General features: G+C 41.6%; 1 protein-coding gene across 5 annotated transcripts in view; it reads right to left on the bottom strand.

The window, feature by feature from the left end:
• Positions 1-19367, bottom strand: part of NEDD4L (NEDD4 like E3 ubiquitin protein ligase) — a 309487-nt gene that overhangs the window by 9013 nt on the left and 281107 nt on the right. For all 5 annotated transcript variants that reach the window (XM_081097853.1, XM_081097852.1, XM_081097851.1 and 2 more), the window contains 7 exons: positions 14179-14244; positions 12282-12511; positions 10653-10774; positions 8106-8176; positions 6316-6411; positions 3328-3401; positions 2116-2176 (listed from right to left, as the gene is read on the bottom strand). In XM_081097853.1, the coding sequence (XP_080953979.1) occupies positions 2116-2176; positions 3328-3401; positions 6316-6411; positions 8106-8176; positions 10653-10774; positions 12282-12511; positions 14179-14244 (720 nt within the window). The remainder of the gene's footprint in view (positions 1-2115; positions 2177-3327; positions 3402-6315; positions 6412-8105; positions 8177-10652; positions 10775-12281; positions 12512-14178; positions 14245-19367) is intronic.

Below are 19367 nucleotides of genomic sequence, written 5' to 3'. Positions count from 1 at the left end.
AGGCATTTGCCGGATAGCCTCAGGCAAACGCCAGATTAGCACCTCCCTAGAGGACAGAAGTTCTCTCACTGCTGACACAGCTGATTCTCATAGCCACTTGGCCTGGAGATCAAACCCTCCCTGGAATTAGCTACAACAATCAAAATTTAACTATAAGACCACGAACAAAGACCACTAGGGGGTGCATCAAGGAAGCATAACAAAATGCGGAGACAAAGAAACAGGACAAAATTGTCAATGGAAGATATAGAGTTCAGAACCACACTTTTAAGGTCTCTCAAGAACTGTTTAGAAGCCGCCGATAAACTTAATGAGATCTACAAGAAAACTAATGAGACCCTCGATGTTATATTGGGGAACCAACTAGAAATTAAGCATACACTGACTGAAATGAAGAATATTATACAGACTCCTGACAGCAGAACAGAGGAGCGCAAGAATCAAGTCAATGATTTGAAATGCGAGGAAGCAAAAAACACCCAACCGGAAAAGCAAAATGAAAAAAGAATCCAAAAATGCGAGGATAGTGTAAGGAGCCTCTGGGACAGCTTCAAGCGTACCAACATCAGAATTATAGGGGTGCCAGAAGATGAGAGAGACCAAGATATTGAAAACCTATTTGAAGAAATAATGACAGAAAACTTCCCTCACCTGGTGAAAGAAATGGACTTACAGGTCCAAGAAGCGCGGAGAACCCCAAACAAAAGGAATCCAAAGAGGACCACACCAAGACACATCATAATTAAAATGCCAAGAGCAAAAGATAAAGAGAGAATCTTAAAAACAGCAAGAGAAAGAAACTCAGTTACCTACAAGGGAATACCCATACGACTGTCAGCTGATTTCTCAACAGAAACTTTGCAGGCCAGAAGGGAGTGGCAAGAAATATTCAAAGTGATGAACACCAAGAACCTACAACCAAGATTACTTTATCCAGCAAAGCTATCATTCAGAATTGAAGGTCAGATAAAGAGCTTCACAGATAAGGAAAAGCTAAAGGAGTTCATCACCACCAAACCAGGATTATATGAAATGCTGAAAGGTATCCTTTAAGAAGAGGAAGAGGAAGAAAAAGGTAAAGATACAAATTATGAACAACAAATATGCATCTATCAACAAGTGAATCTAAGAATCAAGTGAATAAATAATCCGATGAACAGAATGAACTGTTGATTATAATAGAATCAGGGACATAGAAAGGGAATGGACTGACTATTCTTGGGGGGGAAAGGGGTGTGGGAGATGCGGGAAGAGACTGGACAAAAATCGTGCACCTATGGATGAGGACAGTGGGTGGGGAGTGAGGGCGGAGGGTGGGGCGGGAACTGGGAGGAGGGGAGTTATGGGGGGGAAAAAAGAGGAACAAATGTAATAATCTGAACAATAAAGATTTAATTAAAAAAATAAATAAATAAATAAAAAAAATAAAATAAAAACGACGAATCCATCCCCTCCAGGCCTCTCACAAGGGATCCGGGGGCACCACTGATATCAAATCCTTGGATCTGAGAGGTGCCTGCGCCCCATGTCATCCAGTGGAAGTTGGCACAAGGTGGTTGGCACTTTGCTCTAAGATAAAATTCAGCCTAAGAAAATATGTTTCCACGTGCTGCACAGGAGCGAAGTCTGTGAGGAGCCATGAAGACAGCATGAAGGGAACGGCTTTGCTACTGAGGAGTTTGGTATGTTCAGTCCGAGTCCTCAGGCTTCGGGGGACCCATCAAGCACTGCCAAAGACAGAGGTGCATCTCCCAGCCTTCCCTTGGGCACCACCCAGAAATGCAGGCAGGTGGGTCTGGCTTCCGTGGGGGCCTACCTCTGGTTCAAGTTTGTAAAAAGTTCTCTTTAAAAAGAGTTAGGGAACATTAAGACATAAGAAGCAAAGACGAGAGCACTAAACTAACAAAATGAAAGGGTGGCCACGTGGTGGCTGACACTCCTGCCCTGGGGACTGGTCCATGGTGCAGGCTGTGCGGCCCTGACCTTTGGGCCGTGTGTCCCCAGCCTGTGCCCATCATGTGGTGGGTGATTGTGCCCACCACACCGCCCTCAAGATTGCCCTCTCTCCAGCTCTGACTACAGACACAGGTGGACAATCCCGGCCGCGCAGCTTACCTCCAAGAAGGCGTTCATTTGCTTCTGTACCCTGTTCACAAACCTCCACTGGATGACTAAGCTGCGGGAGAAAACGGAACAGTGTTTAAGCACCTTTGTCATCACAGCGCTCACGTCTTTCTTCACAGCTTCAATCGAGGCTCATCAGACAAAGGAGAGAAACCCCTACATCGGCAAAGGAAATCGGGGCTCCAGGGCTGTGGCATGCACTGTTTATTCATTAATTCTTTTGAGAGTAACTAGAACACATGTGAAAAACCTAAAATTCCACTCAGGAGTTCAAAGGAACAGTTGATTTCTTTTTCTCCAGATTAAGGCTTAGTTTATATAAATTGCTTTATAAATGTGACTAAAGGTCATGGAATGTGAATACATATGCATATGTGAAGAACATGCATACACATATAAACTCACGTATGTACACGCCCACTTATGTATACATATGTACTTACATTTTTAAAGGGAGTACCAGCACAACATATTTTATCAAATGATATTTCATTCTAATAGACACTGTACTGATTTTCAACAATGACCTACAGTTTATAAGCAAAATGATGTACACTAATACTTTAATACTACAATATAGAGGATTAACGATAAGACCTCTTTATGTAACAAATCCACTGAAACCATCTCCCCCGTGACAATGTCTAGTGACAGCAGAGTTTACTGCCGGGTGAATCAACTCCGGATACCTTCTAAGGTGTTTCGTTGTGAAACAGCACAAGGACCTTGTCATCACTGCTCTCACCTTTGAGGGGGCACATGGCAACGGCCCTCGAGGACCAGCCCCCCTCACAGCCACTGCTCAGCCCCACCAGTCTTTTCTGTGCTGAGCTGCGGCCAGCAGCCCAAAGGCCTTCCTGCACCAGAGGCTTGCAGGTGTCAGGGAGCAAGTGGAGATTTCTATCATCCTTTTCTCAGCTAAGATAGCTGCGACTCTGCCTAACCCCACACCCACCAAATCTGAAACCTCAAGGAATCCACTGCAAGGAATGATGCACAACACATGTCACAATGTCTGAATCCCCAGACTTTCCACCCTAGTCACCTGGGTGGAGTGTTCTAAAATCTATTCAAAGTCTGAACTTTCTGAATGAAGACAGCCTTGCTGGCCAGGGTGCTATCTGCTTGCTGAGATGGTCCAAGTTCAGGCCACCTGACATACTGTTCAATGTAATAAAAAATTGTAAATGTGCATATACGTACTCAATATATTCCCTTTTGTTTTCATTTGTAACCATTATTTCAGACCCATTGGGCTTCAGATCCACTTGATATGTCTGTAATTACAAAGACAAAATAATGGTCACCATCATGAAGTTATTCTGTGGATTATTACTGGGTAATAATGTCTCACTATAAGAGGAAGATAAGCAAAACTGATTCAGAAATATTTTCCAGGAAATAGGCATTGTGTACAAGATGATGCTTAACAAGGTTTTTATGATGTTAAAACACAGTTAAAGATGTTATCATTAAAGGCAAACTATTTTATGGTTGTGAGTTTTCACTATTCTTCAGACATTAGCAACAACGGAGAAGGAATTAATTGTTTACAGAAAAGACAGGGTATGTCCACTGAGACTAGAGACCCAAGTCCTAATGTATCTTATTTGTTTTGGAAAATTAAATTTTATAGTCATAAAAAAAGATGTGTGGGATTATTTTTAAACAGGCAAAACTCAGGAACTTAAAGAAAGAAGCTTAAGACATGAGGCTGCAGAGAGGGATCTACCTGATCGTAAAGAGCAAAGCAATTGAGGTTGAGCCATGGCCCTTTCCTGCGCGTGGGGCCAGCTAATACCAATGTGTACTGAGCAGTGGCCAGCAGGAGGGGAAGGAGGGCGAAGCCGACTGTTTTACAAACAATATGTGTCTTCTCATAGAAACTTTGGGGGAGCACATGGGTGTACAGTTTATTCTGTCTGGCATACAATGGCTGTGCAAACACACTGAAATTTGTTCATTTGAAACACTCCTAGTCGGTCCCAGAAACCAGCACTCCAGATTCTCATCAATCAGGATGAAAACAAATCACAAAATAATGACAGCAGCTGCAGTTTCATTACATGAAGCAATGGCTCCCACCACTTCATGGTCTGATTTTTTCTAATTGTAGAATAAAAACCCAAAACACCGAGGAGGACCAAGGACACGGACACTTCACACCGTGGTAGCTGCACTCCACTGAAGAAATGACCTGGTGTTGTGGCACGAGGGACACTTGGGCTTCCTCTTGGGTCAGAATAAACTGCACTGTCCAGTCACCAGCTCTGCTGAGGCTGAAAGCAGTGAGAGGCTTGCACAGGTGTCTCTCTGATGCCCACAGTGTGGGTTCAATGACTCTATTTTGAGTGCCTACCTTATACCAGGCGGTACGCCAAGTAGTGTGGGCACAAAGGTAAGCGAAAAGCAGAACCTGTGCTGCCATCACCAAGGCTGAGGCTGGTGTGAGAGGCAGATGCTAAACGCATAGTCATACAAATACATGCCACATCACCCACGGTACACGCCCCAGGGAGACATGGGAGATATGTCCTGAAGCATATGGCCTGGGTCTGATCTGAAGATGGGAGGCAGTGTGTTCCCAACAGAAGGAACAGCATGAGCGAAGATCCCAAGGCTCTGAGAAGGAACCTGGGACCAGACCCAGAATGCATGCGGGACAGCTGTACCTTCCCCAGAGATGGGCAGGCGGGGCCACGCCATGCAGGACACCATGGGGCAAGTTAATCTCAAGGTCAGTGGGCAGTCTAACTGTTTCTGGCAGAGGAATGACATGACACTTCGACATTCTGAAAAGACCACTATGGGAGGCCAAAGTGATATAAAGAGATCAGTTAGGAGCTCTGAGACAAGACGGTACCTTAGACTTGGGTGTTGGTGGTGAACAGTCAGGGAAAAAACACAGATCTGAGAAAGACATGGAAGCTAAATATGAACAGGCTTGGTGATGGATTGGATATGGAAGATGCGATCAGTACGTGGGTGCTTAATCCACTCTACATTTCTTCCCAGAATGAAGAATAGATACATTTGTTCCCTGTTAATCAGGTTAGCTCTCTAAAAAAGCAAGGCAGTAATTTAACAAGTAGGGCACCTGATCATTAGCTTACTCATCTTGTGTGTCTGTCCTGATTACTGTGTTACTCTACCTTGTTCAGCTCAAAAGTCAGAAGAATCTACAGTATTAAACCAAGAGATCTGAGAACTGTCTTTAATGAATAATTAACATGAACTATAACAATAATCAAAATCTTTATTAGAAGCTACTTAATAATCCAAATATCTTGTGTTTGGTTTTATTAGGTGGAAATAGTGACATTTCACTGTAACTAAAGTTTTTCCAGATCACCCGCTCATGCCTTTGGCATTGCTAATGTCTGCTGAACTGTGAGCCAACTTTAATAATCTCCGAAGCAGTAAGGAATCAATCTATTTCATTTCCCATATGGCAATCTTTAAAATCGGCTCCATGATCTCATTCATTTCAAGGCCCTGAGACCTGGTCTGGGAGATGAGCTCTCTCTCTGTGCTTCTGTGGAAGGACGGGTACCAGGGTTGGACATCCCTGAAAAGACCTCCCAAGATGCAGTGTTATCAAAGGTTATCACAAATGAATCAGAGGTCCCAGGTTTAAGACAAACACATCCTACAGAACATTCAGGTGGTGATGAAAATTCCTAGCAGGTGACTTTTTCTTCGACATTAACCTTTCTGATTAATCTAGCTTTAATGACAGTATGGGCACAAAGCAAGAAGGGATGGGAGAGAAACCTGAGCCTGCTGGGCCCCAGAAGACAAATGACAACAGAACCATTAAGGAGAGAAAAAAAGCCCAAGTTCCCCAAAACATCACCTACTCCCTATCATGTAATTATATCACTGAGAACACACTATTTTTTGAAGTACCTAAATTCTAAAACCAAGGCACAAACGTTTACGTTTTGCACTTTGCTTTAGATTAGAAGTAGGTACCCGTTCAGTCCCAGGGGCCTCAGAATTTCTGTCACTTTGCTGGAATTGGGGCTTTGCTTTCTGGCTTAACAATACAATGCTGATACAATGATGATGACTAACAGCTAATGCTCCTGGTGGTGGTTTTTAATTGTCCAGAAAAGTTGTGTTACAACCTGTGCAAAAGCAAGACTTTCTAAAAGTTGGAGAGGAGCTCCTGGGGCTTCCCGGACATACCTGCCCAAAGTTTTCTTCATCGATACAGAACATGAGGTCCAGTTCAGTGGGATCATTCTCTAGGATCCATTTCAAAGAGTTGTAGTATTCACTATCCTAGAGAAGTGACACAGACACTAAAATTAAGCTTCTTTTTTCCCCCCAAAATACAAACTTATTTGACTCTAAATAACTCAGTCCTTCTAATGTAATTCCTCACACATTGCTCAAGAATTATATTAGTCTCTAATATGTTTTCTGCTCTACTTCAAACCTACTTAAAATACAAACTAAAAATGTGTTTTAGTAGCAGCAGGGTTTGTAGTTGAATCCTGTCCTCGGTGAAGTGGAGAGGAAGCAATCTGCTCTGGATCGCGGTCATCAAATTATACAATTGAACATGGAAGATGAATATACTTCCTGTCTCTGAAGAGTGAAAATATCAAAGGACAATAGGAAGGATGAGAACATTCTAACTAAGTAAATATCAATGGTTTAACCCTTTGAGTGCCAACCAATATCCTAGGAACTATGCTAAAATTGCCAAGGCATTTTTGCTGATTTTACAGCAGTTTAGGGAAAAAAATTATGAATCACAAGTAAATGAAGTTATATATTCAAAAACTTAAGGAAACCTTTACTACATTGACATATTTAGCAATATCATCATCACTAATAAAAGCAGACTTAGAACTGGACGCCATTTGGAAGCTTTGATAGCGCTCCCGGCACTTTTGGCAAAAGACAGGAGGGGCGCGATTGCGCTCCCCGGCACTCTAGGGGTTAAGTCCCACCTCTTTCTGTGCTTGCACTGCTCTCTGCAAGTCAGTGTAAGTGGGACCCAGAACACAAGCCACAAGGGCCTGGCCTCCCCTCTCTCAGGGATTCCAGTGCTGGGACTGGAGCCAGGTTCAAACCTGCAACTCTGATCTGTGCCCTTGATTGGAAATCCAACCCTTGAAACTTAGGTGTGGGGGCCAATGCTCTAACCACTGAGCTGGGCCCAAATAGCTTTTCAGAAAACTTCTCAAAGCACTCATTTCCTAATTTGTTTATTACTCCCCACCTAGTCACTCACCCTCTCCACGTCTAGAACGACTGTATGTATTCTTCCCTTTTTCTACTGCTTTGGCCTGTGCCCTTGCCATTTTCTGACTTCAGAAAACAGAATAGCAGATGAGTCTCTAAACATTCAGTATTAGCAGTTTCCATGGAAAATAAGAGCTGCCATGAGGTCTCCAGGTGACCCTGGGATTTAACCCCTTGAGTGCCGGGGAGCGCAATCGCGCTCCTCCTGTCTTTCGCCAAAAGTGCTGGGAGCGCTATCAAAGCTTCCAAATGGTGTCCAGTTCTAAGTCTGCTTTTATTAGTGATGATGATATTGCTAAATATGTCAATGTAGTAAAGGTTTCCTTAAGTTTTTGAATATATAACTTCATTTACTTGTGATTCATAATTTTTTTTCCTAAACTGCTGTAAAATGAGCAAAAATGCCTTGGCAATTTTAGCATAGTTCCTAGGATATTGGTTGGCACTCAAAGGGTTAAGCTGGTCACACCAGTCCCAGGTAAGCAGAGGTAACTGAGGTTTTCGTTATCCAACTCAAGAACCATGCTTCTAGTTAATGGGAACCATGATTTGCTTATTAGAAAAATTAGGGAGATCAATTAAACTCTTGAACAATTAAATGGTCCCTATTATTGACACTGAATGGAGAAACCCATAGAAAGCGCCGTAACAACATGTCACCGCTGCCTTCCACAGGACACAGGTGGCCCACGACACCAGTGGGAGGATCTGCCTTCACTCACCACAGATTCCATGTCATTCAGAGTTATCTGCTTTCCCAGCATCATTTTGTAAAATGGTCTAATGAAGAAACCTAAAACAGGATGAAAACTGGATTAATTTCAAGTTGTTGATATTACTGTGCAACAGAAATGAAATACAAGCTGAACCTGCCTTCATTTGAATGAGAGGCCAGGCCAGGCCAACCAAAGACCTTCGGTAGTATCTGTGACCCACTAGGCCAGGGCCTGGTGGTGGTTGTGTTCTTTGTTTGTTTGTTTTTTTGAGGGGTGGTGGGTAGTAAGGAGGATAGTTATACTTGTAGAGGTCAGCAGAAAGGGGTCAAAAAGGCTCCTGGGGGTGACAAACAAGCCTCAAGGCCTGGCTAGAATTTTCAGTGTAAACAAGGCACATGAATAGGGGACAGAAGGCACTCTAAGTGAGGGACAAGATTGGGACTTGTGAGTGGTCTGTCAGGGAGGAAGCACAAGGTGTCCTGGGGAGGACAGGCTAGAGAAGGGACTGGGGAGTGGGCAGCTTGCGTGGGGTCTGGGGCAGTTTGGGCTGCTGCCTGAATGAGGGCCCCGGGCAGCCCCTGGAAGGCCAGGTGATTTCATCTGCATATCAGGGCCAGTCCTGGGGCAGGCATGGGGAAAAAGCAGGAAGGGGACAAGAGGACATGCGGGAGACCACTTAGGAGGCTTTGCAACCTTCCAGGGCAGGGATGATGAAGGCCTGAGTGAGGCAATGGCAGTAAGGACACCATCACCCAGGTGTTCCGCAGGGCCCCCCAATCCACCTGTCCACAGGCAGGTCAGCATCACATGCCTCCTCATTGGGGTGTTGGAACCTCAGCCCCCACCCCCATCTAATCAGTCACCAACCCTCTGCGGCATATTCCTATTCACACTGGCTCAGGTGGCCCTAGGCTGCAGACTCAAACACCTTTGGTGTCTCAGGAGGCAGAGGATGAAGCCGATACAAGGGAGTGTGGGCTGGCTGTGGCATATGTGTGCTCTGCCTACAGGCGCATTCGCATTTTTAAGGGCATTCTGGTCCTCAATTCTGCAATTCCTGACATACCTGGTTATCACCTTTGGCAGTAGTGTCCTAGATTCCCCCACTTGTTCCTGCTGCTTTCCATTACTCCCTCCATGAGCCTTGACTCAGCCAATCCTTGCTCTTCTGAAATGGTTCCAGCTTCTAATGTTCAACTCCGCCCCCCCCCCCCCCAACCACCACCCCCAACCCCTCGAAAGCTGGGCCTAATCCTGTTGAAGTGCTCTGGGCCCTCCAGGCAAATCAGGGTTTCCTCATCTCCTCGATGGATCCCCTATGGCCCTTCCGATTGGACTCTGTCACTGTGAGTCTTGTGATTTTTGTTTGCCCACTAGGTTTTAAGTTCACTGAGTAAGGATCATATCTGACACTTCTATTTCCCCACAGCCACTAAGGATGTGTTCTCACTTGGCAGAAGGTGTGCAGACTGACCTTCTAAGAAAAGGATGAAGTGAATTTGAACAGCTGAAATAATCTATGGCACGACGCCAGTGTAGCAAATTAAAATATATTCACACAGCGTACATATACAGAAAGAGTGCAGTTTCTTTCCCATGAAAAAAATTGCTTATTTCCCCCAAGTAAAAATAATGCATTGAAATCAGAGGATCAAAATCAGCCAGCAAGTCCCAGTAAAGATATACTAAAGGATGAAGTACAGAGGGTACATCAATTATTTACTGAATAGCTAAGGTTCCACAGACGCAATTAACATTACTTCCCTGCACCTCTCTCTATAGTAGCTGTATTGCCAACCTCAAATCTTATTCTCTCTTCTATCCTCAACAATTTTATCCCCAAATCTTTCAAAAATATTTTTAATTCTCCTTCAATGATTTAAATAGTGTCCTTTCTCAAGGGCAATACTTTGGAAATGACCAAATCCAGAAGAACTCTCTATTACAAGCCTAATAGAGATGGCTAGGGGAGGGGTCTGACTTCTAACTTCCAAGGGACCCCGAGATTCTTCCATGGCTTACATGTTTTAAATAAGAACGAGATTACTTTGTGCCATTTGTGGGTCAAGGTCTTAGCTCTGCATAACATTACTGACAGTCTCTTACCATTCAAATAAAAATAATAAATATTTACAGTCTCTTCACATTCAAATAAAATAACAATTTGAAACAACAGCAGAATAACTATGAATCTGATCATTTATATTAAGTTTTCAATTAGCTTTTCCATCTGTCACCAAATCTAGCTCTCCCTAAAAATATGAGAAGTTGTTCTTAAAAGCAAAAAAACAATCACAGAATGTTCTGTGCTTCTCACTTGTTTGTTTTGTAAAAAATGTTTAAACTGTGTAGACACTATACTGTCAGTGCTCAAATTAAGATGACTCCAGTGAAAAACACCTCCATTACAGGCAAAACATAAAAATAATTGAATTACACAGAACCAGTGGAGCTTTTGCTTAACATCTATGATGGGAAAGATGAGTCACCTAATAAGGAACCATAAATAACACTGTCCTATTTTGATGACTTCAAAACTTTTTAATAACTTACCATCTAAAAGTTTCCCATGAAATACTGCCAGACCAGCCACTCTTCCAATAAAAGTGAAATAGGACAAATGGTCTTCATTACAGAGGCCTGAATTGGGGTTGATCTGAAGTGTGTAGTTGTCCCTTGGGGGAGGAAGAGAGAGAAAAAGCCCAATCGTATTTTTAAAGAAACACAAAAATTTGCATCTTTCTTTGCTGCCTGCCATTAGCTTTTATGGTGCTAATGTTTTTTTTTGCAGATACTCTGTTCCTGATGGGGAAAGGCATGAGCTAGAGAATGGGACTTACCATTTAGTTAGCCTCTTTCTGTCACCAATGACTGAGGTCCCATGGAGCTGGTGCACATGCCCTTTGTAAGTTAAACCGTAAGAGAGTGTTGATATTTGACTATTTTTGATATACAAAAATGTCAGTTGCATATGGTTCAGCCAAGAATCTTGGGAAGGTGCGAATCACCACATAATAAAGGGACTGTGCACGGATTGCAATAATGTGAGTACTTACTTCAGGTTCTCTGAGGAGAAAGGAGGATTTGTTCCTTTGAGAGGCATTTGGTTTGGAGATGAACATGTTTCCTCCGGGCCCAATGTTTGGTCTGATAACTGCTGGGCCCTGACAGCCCCAAGGGCATTGGTAACAGCATATGGCTGTCTTAACACCATAAACTACAAAAATGTTTACATGTCCGTCTCTGGTCTCAAAATCATGAGGATCACTGGTTTTCCAATTGGGCTCCATAGACAGATTCTTTTAGGGGATCTGAGAGGTGAGGATCCTGCCCCCTTCTCCCTTTTTGCCCTGACTGCCACTTCAATGGTTGTGATCAATTTTACATAGTGATCTTTCTCATGAGACAATAAACAAGCTGGGTGATTCTTGGCTAGAACAACTGGGCAGGATCCTGAGTCTGCCTTCCAACAGAGCCCCAGGAGAGAGTGGGAGATGTGGAAGAACCTATGTCCCTTAGACTCTAGCAAGGCTGCCTTTTGGCAAGGCCCACAACTCCTCTACAGGCACTTGGGTTCACAGCCTGCAGGAGGAGCGGTGGCCTGGTAAGCAGGCCATGTTGGAGTCCTGAGAAAGCAGCAGAGTCTGTTTTAGTTTCCATGTCGGGCAATGATGAAGTCCTAATGCCCAGGGAACCTGGTTCTTCCCTTACAGGACCAGGGCGCCGTCCTTTGGAGCCTGAAGAATAGGTCCTCCTCAAAGTCATCATAATTTGCCTTTAACTAGTGTTCCTTCAGAAACTATTTTTGTCCATGAGATGACAATGACTATCTGAATTCTGACATTGACAAATTCTCCTGAATTAACATAACATTACGAATGAAAATTGCCTCTTGTTCTTTACCATAAGTACTCAGCACACTTTTAATTTCAATTAAGTGAACCCAACAGACAAGAGAAAAATCGTTTTTTGGCGTTCAGAGTACATTATCTCATCAGGTAGAGTCAGAACCTGTTCTAGACTTATGGGGTATGTGGGCTGGTGGTGAAGGGGAGTGGGGACTGAAAACAGCAGTGTTAATTCATTTCAAATGAGTGAGCCACTTACTCTTTCACAAGCTGAAACTATCAAGAATAGAACTGTTTCAGTGGGACACATTCTGAATTTGCTCCATCTACTTACGTTGCGGAGTATTCGAAGAGACCATAGTAGGGGTTGAACATCTCTTTGGACAGTAAGAAGAACCATTCTCTGGCCACACCCCCATAGTCGAGACCTTTCTCTGATTCAAATTCAATCCACAGTCTAGCTTTTAGGACATCTGGTCTTTTCACAGACATGATCCTCCGATAGGACTCTTCAAAAATGTTATTTCTGTGAAGTTTCATTTCAAACCTATTTGGAATATCAGCCTACACAAAAGAAAAAAAAAAGCACATAATCATACACTAAATATGCACTTTACTTCACAGGAGAGAAACGATGGCAGTCTTCAAATAAACCAGCAGGGAAGAATGGTTCCAACTGAGCGTCCCTCCCTTATGGAGGTTTCCTTGCACAGTCAGAAAGCCTCACTGAGACACGCAGCGGCCACCAGCAGCCATCAGCCTGAGCCAGCAGCATGTGCTGCAGAAGAAAGTGTGCTGAGCAGTCATCCTCCCCGTTTATGAACAATTGTGGGGTGCTTATCCGCCCAGCAGCAACTGAAACATGGTTAACTGTATATACTGTTTCTGTCAAAGGAAGTGACTTCAGTCCAAGCAATCAAAACCCACAGCAGGATAGGAGCATGCTAAACTCCAGCTGGTAGGCACGGTCCACACGCTGATTCTGCTACCATGGGGAGTGGGACCCTAATGATTGTGCCAAATTGTGGGAAAGCATCTCACAGTCCATAGTTAATAAATATGAAAACAAAAAAGCACTTGACAGGTTGTAACTGCTTCTTGGAAAAATGAGGGATAGGGCAGCTTTGCCATAAAATGGATTTGCAGAGTCAGTGAAAGTGCCACCCGGAGTGACACAGAGTCAAGTCCCTAAAGTCACCCCTTATGACTAGGGGAATGCAGGTGACTCACTGAGAAACTGGGGATTTTATGTGTTTAAATTTGAGTCATTTCAAAAGCAGTCACCAAGAGCTAGTTGCATGAGGATGTTGGAAGGGAGGACAGAACTCCTAAGTGGGAGCTCCCGAGGCAGAGGCTGTCTCTCTTGCATCTCTATCCCCAGTGCCGCACCCAGAGCAGATGCGTCAAAAGTGAGGCTCCGACCGAGGATTGGAGCAGGAGAGACAGTAATGGAGCACAGGCAAACTGGGGAGACCTGAGTGAGGGTCTTTTCCCAGTGGGAAGAAGCCGAGAAATGGTGACACCAAACAACACAAAACATCCCAGACCCCAAACAGTGAATGCACAAACGGAGAAGAAAACTGGTAAAACCTGTATCACAGAAGTGAAATAAAGTAAAACGGAAAACCTATATTGAAATATTTGGGATGATGTGTCAGTAGAAAATACTGTGATTTAAATCACCGCCTGTAAAAACCTTATTGGGTTTCTCAGTTTTGTAGAAATTGTATAGGGTTTCCCATTGAGAATTTTCATTTGAAAATTACACTTGGTCTTAATATACCAAATATAATCAAATATTATAAATTGTACTGTAGTAAGTATAATTAAAATTATACTTCTGAATTTAAAGGGAAGGGCTTGAACATTTTTCTAACTAGGATCTAGGTTTTATTAAATAGGATAACCATAACAACTGCATAGACTTCTCCAAATTTTTCGACTAGATCCTAAATTATTCTATTTCCCATAAAATCATTTCTATCTTTTTACATATTACATAAGAAATTACCCTTCAGGTGATTTGATATGTAATACCAGCCAATCTTCACTTACCATTTCTGTTAAAAAGAAAATTCAGGTGGAAGATCCAGGCGGATCAAAGTGCAGTAAAAAAGGAAGTTTATATTCTTAGTACACACAGAAAAATAACAAACAAGTCGCTTGCACTGAAGTAACTCTGGTAACTTACAAAGGACTGAAATAGCATTTTTGGAAGACATGTTACTCACAGGTTTCTTTAATTTCTTCCTAAAGTAGTCATATTTCTGCTTAAATTCTCTGGAGTAAGGAACCGCCTAGAAGATAAATTTATAAATGTAAATGAGGGGAAATAACACTTGCAACTTTATGTAAACTGAGCCAACATTCAGAGAACTTCATTAATCATACACCTTAAAATTCTCATTCTCCATATTATCATTGAAATTAATATGTCTATGTACATAGCACATGGGAAAGTTCTAGAAATGATTAAGGCAAATCAGCATTGAGTAGGGCGGCTTTCACCCCTGAAAACAACTATGTTGATATTCAATAAGTCATTTAGGGATATGCTACATAAAATACACTTTCCAATGTGACTTTTGTCTGGATATGAGTCAGGTGTAATCTTTATTTTTCTCCTGTCATTGAGATAAGAGTTGGCTATGACATTTTAACATACAACCCCAATGACCAATGACTAATCCTGCTTTTAAAAATCTTTGGGAGGAAATATAATGAGCAGAAAAGCAACTAGACTGGCATTCTGATCAAGGACTGTAAGACCAGGTAGAGAGCACTCAGGAAAAGTCTCCCATTTGGGGGTCAGAAGGTTTGCCTTTAACTATCTAGTAAGTAGTCTTGGGTGAGGGTTTCTCTACATCTTAATGCCTTATCTGTGAAGCAGAGTTATGGTATCACAGGAGTGGGCTCGGTAACTGAGCTATCATTACTCAAAAATTCTGGAATCTCTTTAGGCAAATAACATTTTAATATAGTCATTTATATATTCTCTATTTGCTATGTTATAAAGTAGCTTACAATAGCCAGAGTCCTGACTTCAGGCTATTGAAAAGGCTTACTTTTTTTTTTTTTTTAAATGAAGCAGAGAGGACTGGCTTTTGCATATACATGGACATAACTATGGCAGACTCAAACTCAGAATGACTCATTGCTTTTTTGGCAAATAGTGTGCATTCGGGCAAGAATATTTCTGTGGATATAATTTGGGGCTAAGTTAATAAAATATACTGATCCTTAGAAAAGTGTCTCCAGACTCCAAACCTTCTACCTTCACCTTCTTATTCTTGTCCAGAAAGAGGAGAAATGAAAAACATAAGCCTCCCTCCTTTCTACTGTTTTTAAGACGATCACACAAATAACTCAGCCAAAACAAAAACATATAACCAGTCATAGCAAACACTGATCATGCCAGTGTTTTGCTTTGTAATTCAAGAGCAACAGACATTATATTGATATATCTTAGGACAATTTATACTACGAATGGTTTTAGTTTTCAACCCACTCTTTATTTGCTTTTCCACTGAACACTGGATTTGACCACATATCATATTTATTCTGGACAGTGTTTAGTCTGATGAAATCGTGTGTGAATTTTTATTCTAGGAAAGGTAGAAACTTTGTCACTATCTGGACAACTAACTACTAGTATAAGAAAAAGGAGACAATATTGTGAAATAAGCCAATAAAGACATTATGATGTTGTTTGCTCTACCAATACTATATCGCATAACAAAAGCTTTTCTATCCAGTTTACTTATTCATTCTTTGGTGGTTCATTTGCTAATTCATTCAACAGGTATTTCTTGAGTACTTAGTCTGTGCCAGGCATTTTAGGTGCTAGAAATAATGGTACATCAACCAAAGAATTCTTGCCCTATTCTCTCCTGGAGATTACAAGCAATTGGGAGCAATAGGTAATAAGAAATAAGTGAGTAAGTAGTGATAAACACTATAAGAAAAAAAATGATAGAGTTCCTGGGAGGCTATTTTATATGAGGTGGTTAGGAAAGGCAGTTCTGAGAAAGGGATACCTGAGCAGAAACAAGTGACCAGAGGGAACAAATTTTGACAAGGACAGCGGGTGCAAAGCCTTGAGAAGGCAAAGTGTTTGGTTGATGTTCTATGATTAACTGTAATAGAGGGGAAATAACCTAAAAATGGATTTCCTGTCATTATCCCTTGCCAGCTTTAGAAAACCTGACTTCTAGGACAGACTCCTGCCAGCTAGCTCCATGACAACCTCTCTTTGATGGCACTACTTCCCAGTTACGCAGAAGGATTTGAAGAGATGAACTTCAAGGTCCTTCCATTTCTACAAATCTACGATTCCCAGCAATTATTCTTTGTTTTGGTTCCCCCCTTGAAAATGTTAAAAAAAAAAAAAAAAGGCTTAAACATTCATCCTTATAAAGTTCAATAGTCTTAAAGGACAAATTTCCCATGAAATTTACTGCAAATTGCCCCCAGCCTGTGATATCTGACTTATCATTCCCTTGTCTGACTTATAACGTGGTAGGTGCTGACTACATGTGGGTGGAAGTGAGATACTGGGATATTTCTGGCCTTTCTTCTTAAGTGGAATGATGCATGAAGGTTGAAAAATCATTATCCTCCTCCATCTAGAGGTAGTTCTGGTAATGGGATAAGGAGAGGAGGTTTTTAACTTCTCCTCCTGAAAAGATCCAAATAATGTCACAGGACAAAGATGTCCCTATGTGCAGCCTCTGAACACAATTATGTATGTCATGTATTTCTTGTTTTGGCCAAATTATTTATTCTCTTTTGAAAATATGACACCTTATTTTTTTACATATACAGTGGGGCCTTGACATATGACTGTCCCGACTAATGAGTTTTTTGAGATACCAGCTGTCCCTCGGCGGATTTTTTGCATTGAGTTGATAGAGTAATTTGAGTTAATGAGCTCCTTAACGAGCTTGGTCTCGGAAGGAATTAAACTCGTAAGTCAAGGCCCCACTGTAATTTAATTTGTAAGATAAGCCTATTTAAAAATAATCACAGCCCCTTTTGTTCAGCATCACATATTCTTTCTCTCTTGAGCAAAATGAGAACCTGACTTAGTGTGTAAGACAGTTCTACATGTTTTCATGTCATTACTGTCCAGTTGGTTCTGGAGTCTTCTGTAGAGAAGGGCTCATGTCTGGCCTGGGGACAATGGTGAGGTTAGCACAACTGGGTCTCTAGTCCCAAGTCTGACATTTGCTGTAAGTTTTGGCAACACAATTCGCTTTCTGATCTTTTGACAAACTGGGAATAACAACATCTTCCCTATCATTCCGAGAGGATGGTTGAGAGTGTCAAAGCAGCTGATTATAAAGTTCTCAGAAAAGTACAAAGTGTCACACAAGCACAAGATAGTACTCATAAGAGCAGCAAGCATGGGGAGCACTTTACAAATGCTTTCAATGGTGATGTTTGCTATACAGACAGCGTATTGACGTACAATAATGTGTGCTGGGCGGACACAGAAAGGGTCCCCTCCCCCATAATATATATTTTTAAAATTTGGGAAAAAGAGAAACTCTAGGTACCAGATAAACAGAAAGACTCAAAATAGAGAACTAAGTGGGCACTGGACCTAGACACAGGTGCTGGGGCTTGGGTTTTAACCCTCATGGGGGCACAGAACTTGGCCAACAGTCTGCATGGCTAGGCAGTCAGAACAGAGTTCCCTGCTAAAAACTTACACCTGAAAAGGGGACAAGAAAACTCTACCCACTGGCCCAGGAAAGTTGCAAGGAAGCTTACCTTCTGTCCAGGACCATAAATGGAAGAAAAAGAAAAAGAAACAGACCTGTAATAAATTCATACTCCAAGGCTACACCAAAGTGGGTATGAAATCCATAGTTATGGTAATTGGGGGTGAATGAACCCAAGGTAAGTAGTTAACAGAAAATACAGGTCAGAACTTATAAAAGCCCCATGTGGAAAAAAAAATGAAGATGAGCATACACACAAATTCTAAATGGAAGTAGGTAATAAACTACCATTGAGGAGAGTCTACAGATATAACATCTGGGCATAGTTTATATTCCTGGGACCAGAGTTAGTAGGATAATCTGAAAAAGGCTATAAAGAGGCTATTTTAAGAATGATTAAAGAGTTGGAAGTATCAATAAAAATAAAAAAATAAAGAACAGGACAGAAAAATAGCTAAAAAGACTAAGCAAATTTAAAAAGAGCAAATAGAACTTTGAGCAATTAAACAGTCACTGAAATAATAGAGAAAATGAACTGATAAAGAGATTATATAAAGAGCTTAAGAAAGACTTAACTGGAAGAGCTGAGCCCATTATATACAGCAATAAAGAGAGGCAGACATGTGAAAGCTAAGAGATGATAGTTGTGAAAGTGAATCAATTACCCAAAGTTACTAATACAGATAGTTTGAAAGAATGTGAAAGATGCAACAAGTAAAGACATAACCACTGAGAATTTTCCAGAATGAAGAAAAGACATGGTCCCCATACTGAAGAATTACAATGAGTTCAAGGCAGAATAAATTTTTAAAAACCCACACTTACAATACAGTAAACTTGCAGAACATCAAAGACACAGATAAAAATTCAAAATCATCAAAGAGAGTTACCTATAAAAAAAGATAATTGATTGGCAACTTTTCATAATTAGTTAAAAAGATCAGAAGATATTAAAAAATATCTCCAAAGATCTGAAGAAAAATAACTGTTAACCAAGAATTTTATAATGAATGAGCTAAACTATCATTTCACAGAGAGGTCAAGTAAGTCTTCTCAGACTAAGCGAGTTGACCACTCAGGCTCCCACTGAATTTGCTGTTAGAGCAGAGGTTCTCAAACTTGGGTGAACATCAAAATCCCTGGGAGGGTTTGTTAAAAGACAGATTGCTGGACCTACTCCCAACGTTGCTAGTTTTCAGTAGGTCTGGGATGGGGCCCCAAATCTGCATCTCTAACAAGTTTCTGGATGATAGTGATCTGTAGACCACACTTTGAGAATTATGAGCTAGAGGTTATATGTCATTAAGAACAAAACTTAATCTAGAAAAAAGGGGATGTAAAGATCAGTGGTGGGCAAAGAAATCTGTTTACATCTAAGTAAAATTAAGTAAGTATTGACTGCTAAAAAAAAAAAGAAAATATAAAATACTAATGAGAATTTGGAAAGTTTAAAGACAAGGAGGTTGTTTTTTAAATCCTGGATATTTAGAGGGAGTAAGGGAAGGAGGCAGGGGGAGAGGGAGAGAAGAGCGAGGGGAGAGAGAGGAGCCAGGGAGAGGGAGAGGAGAGGGGCAGAGGCGGAGGGGGAGGGAGAGGGAGAGGGAGAGAAACATCGATTTGTTGCCTACCGTAGGCGCCCTGACTGGAGATTGAACTGGCAATCTTTTGGTGTACAGGATGACATTCCAACCAAC

The sequence above is a fragment of the Myotis nattereri genome (assembly GCF_964212035.1).
Source record: "Myotis nattereri genome assembly, chromosome: 8".
In the NCBI taxonomy this organism is placed as follows: domain Eukaryota; kingdom Metazoa; phylum Chordata; class Mammalia; order Chiroptera; family Vespertilionidae; genus Myotis; species Myotis nattereri.
Note: the sequence above shows the minus strand (reverse complement) of the source record. Positions and strands in the feature narration are given on the sequence as shown.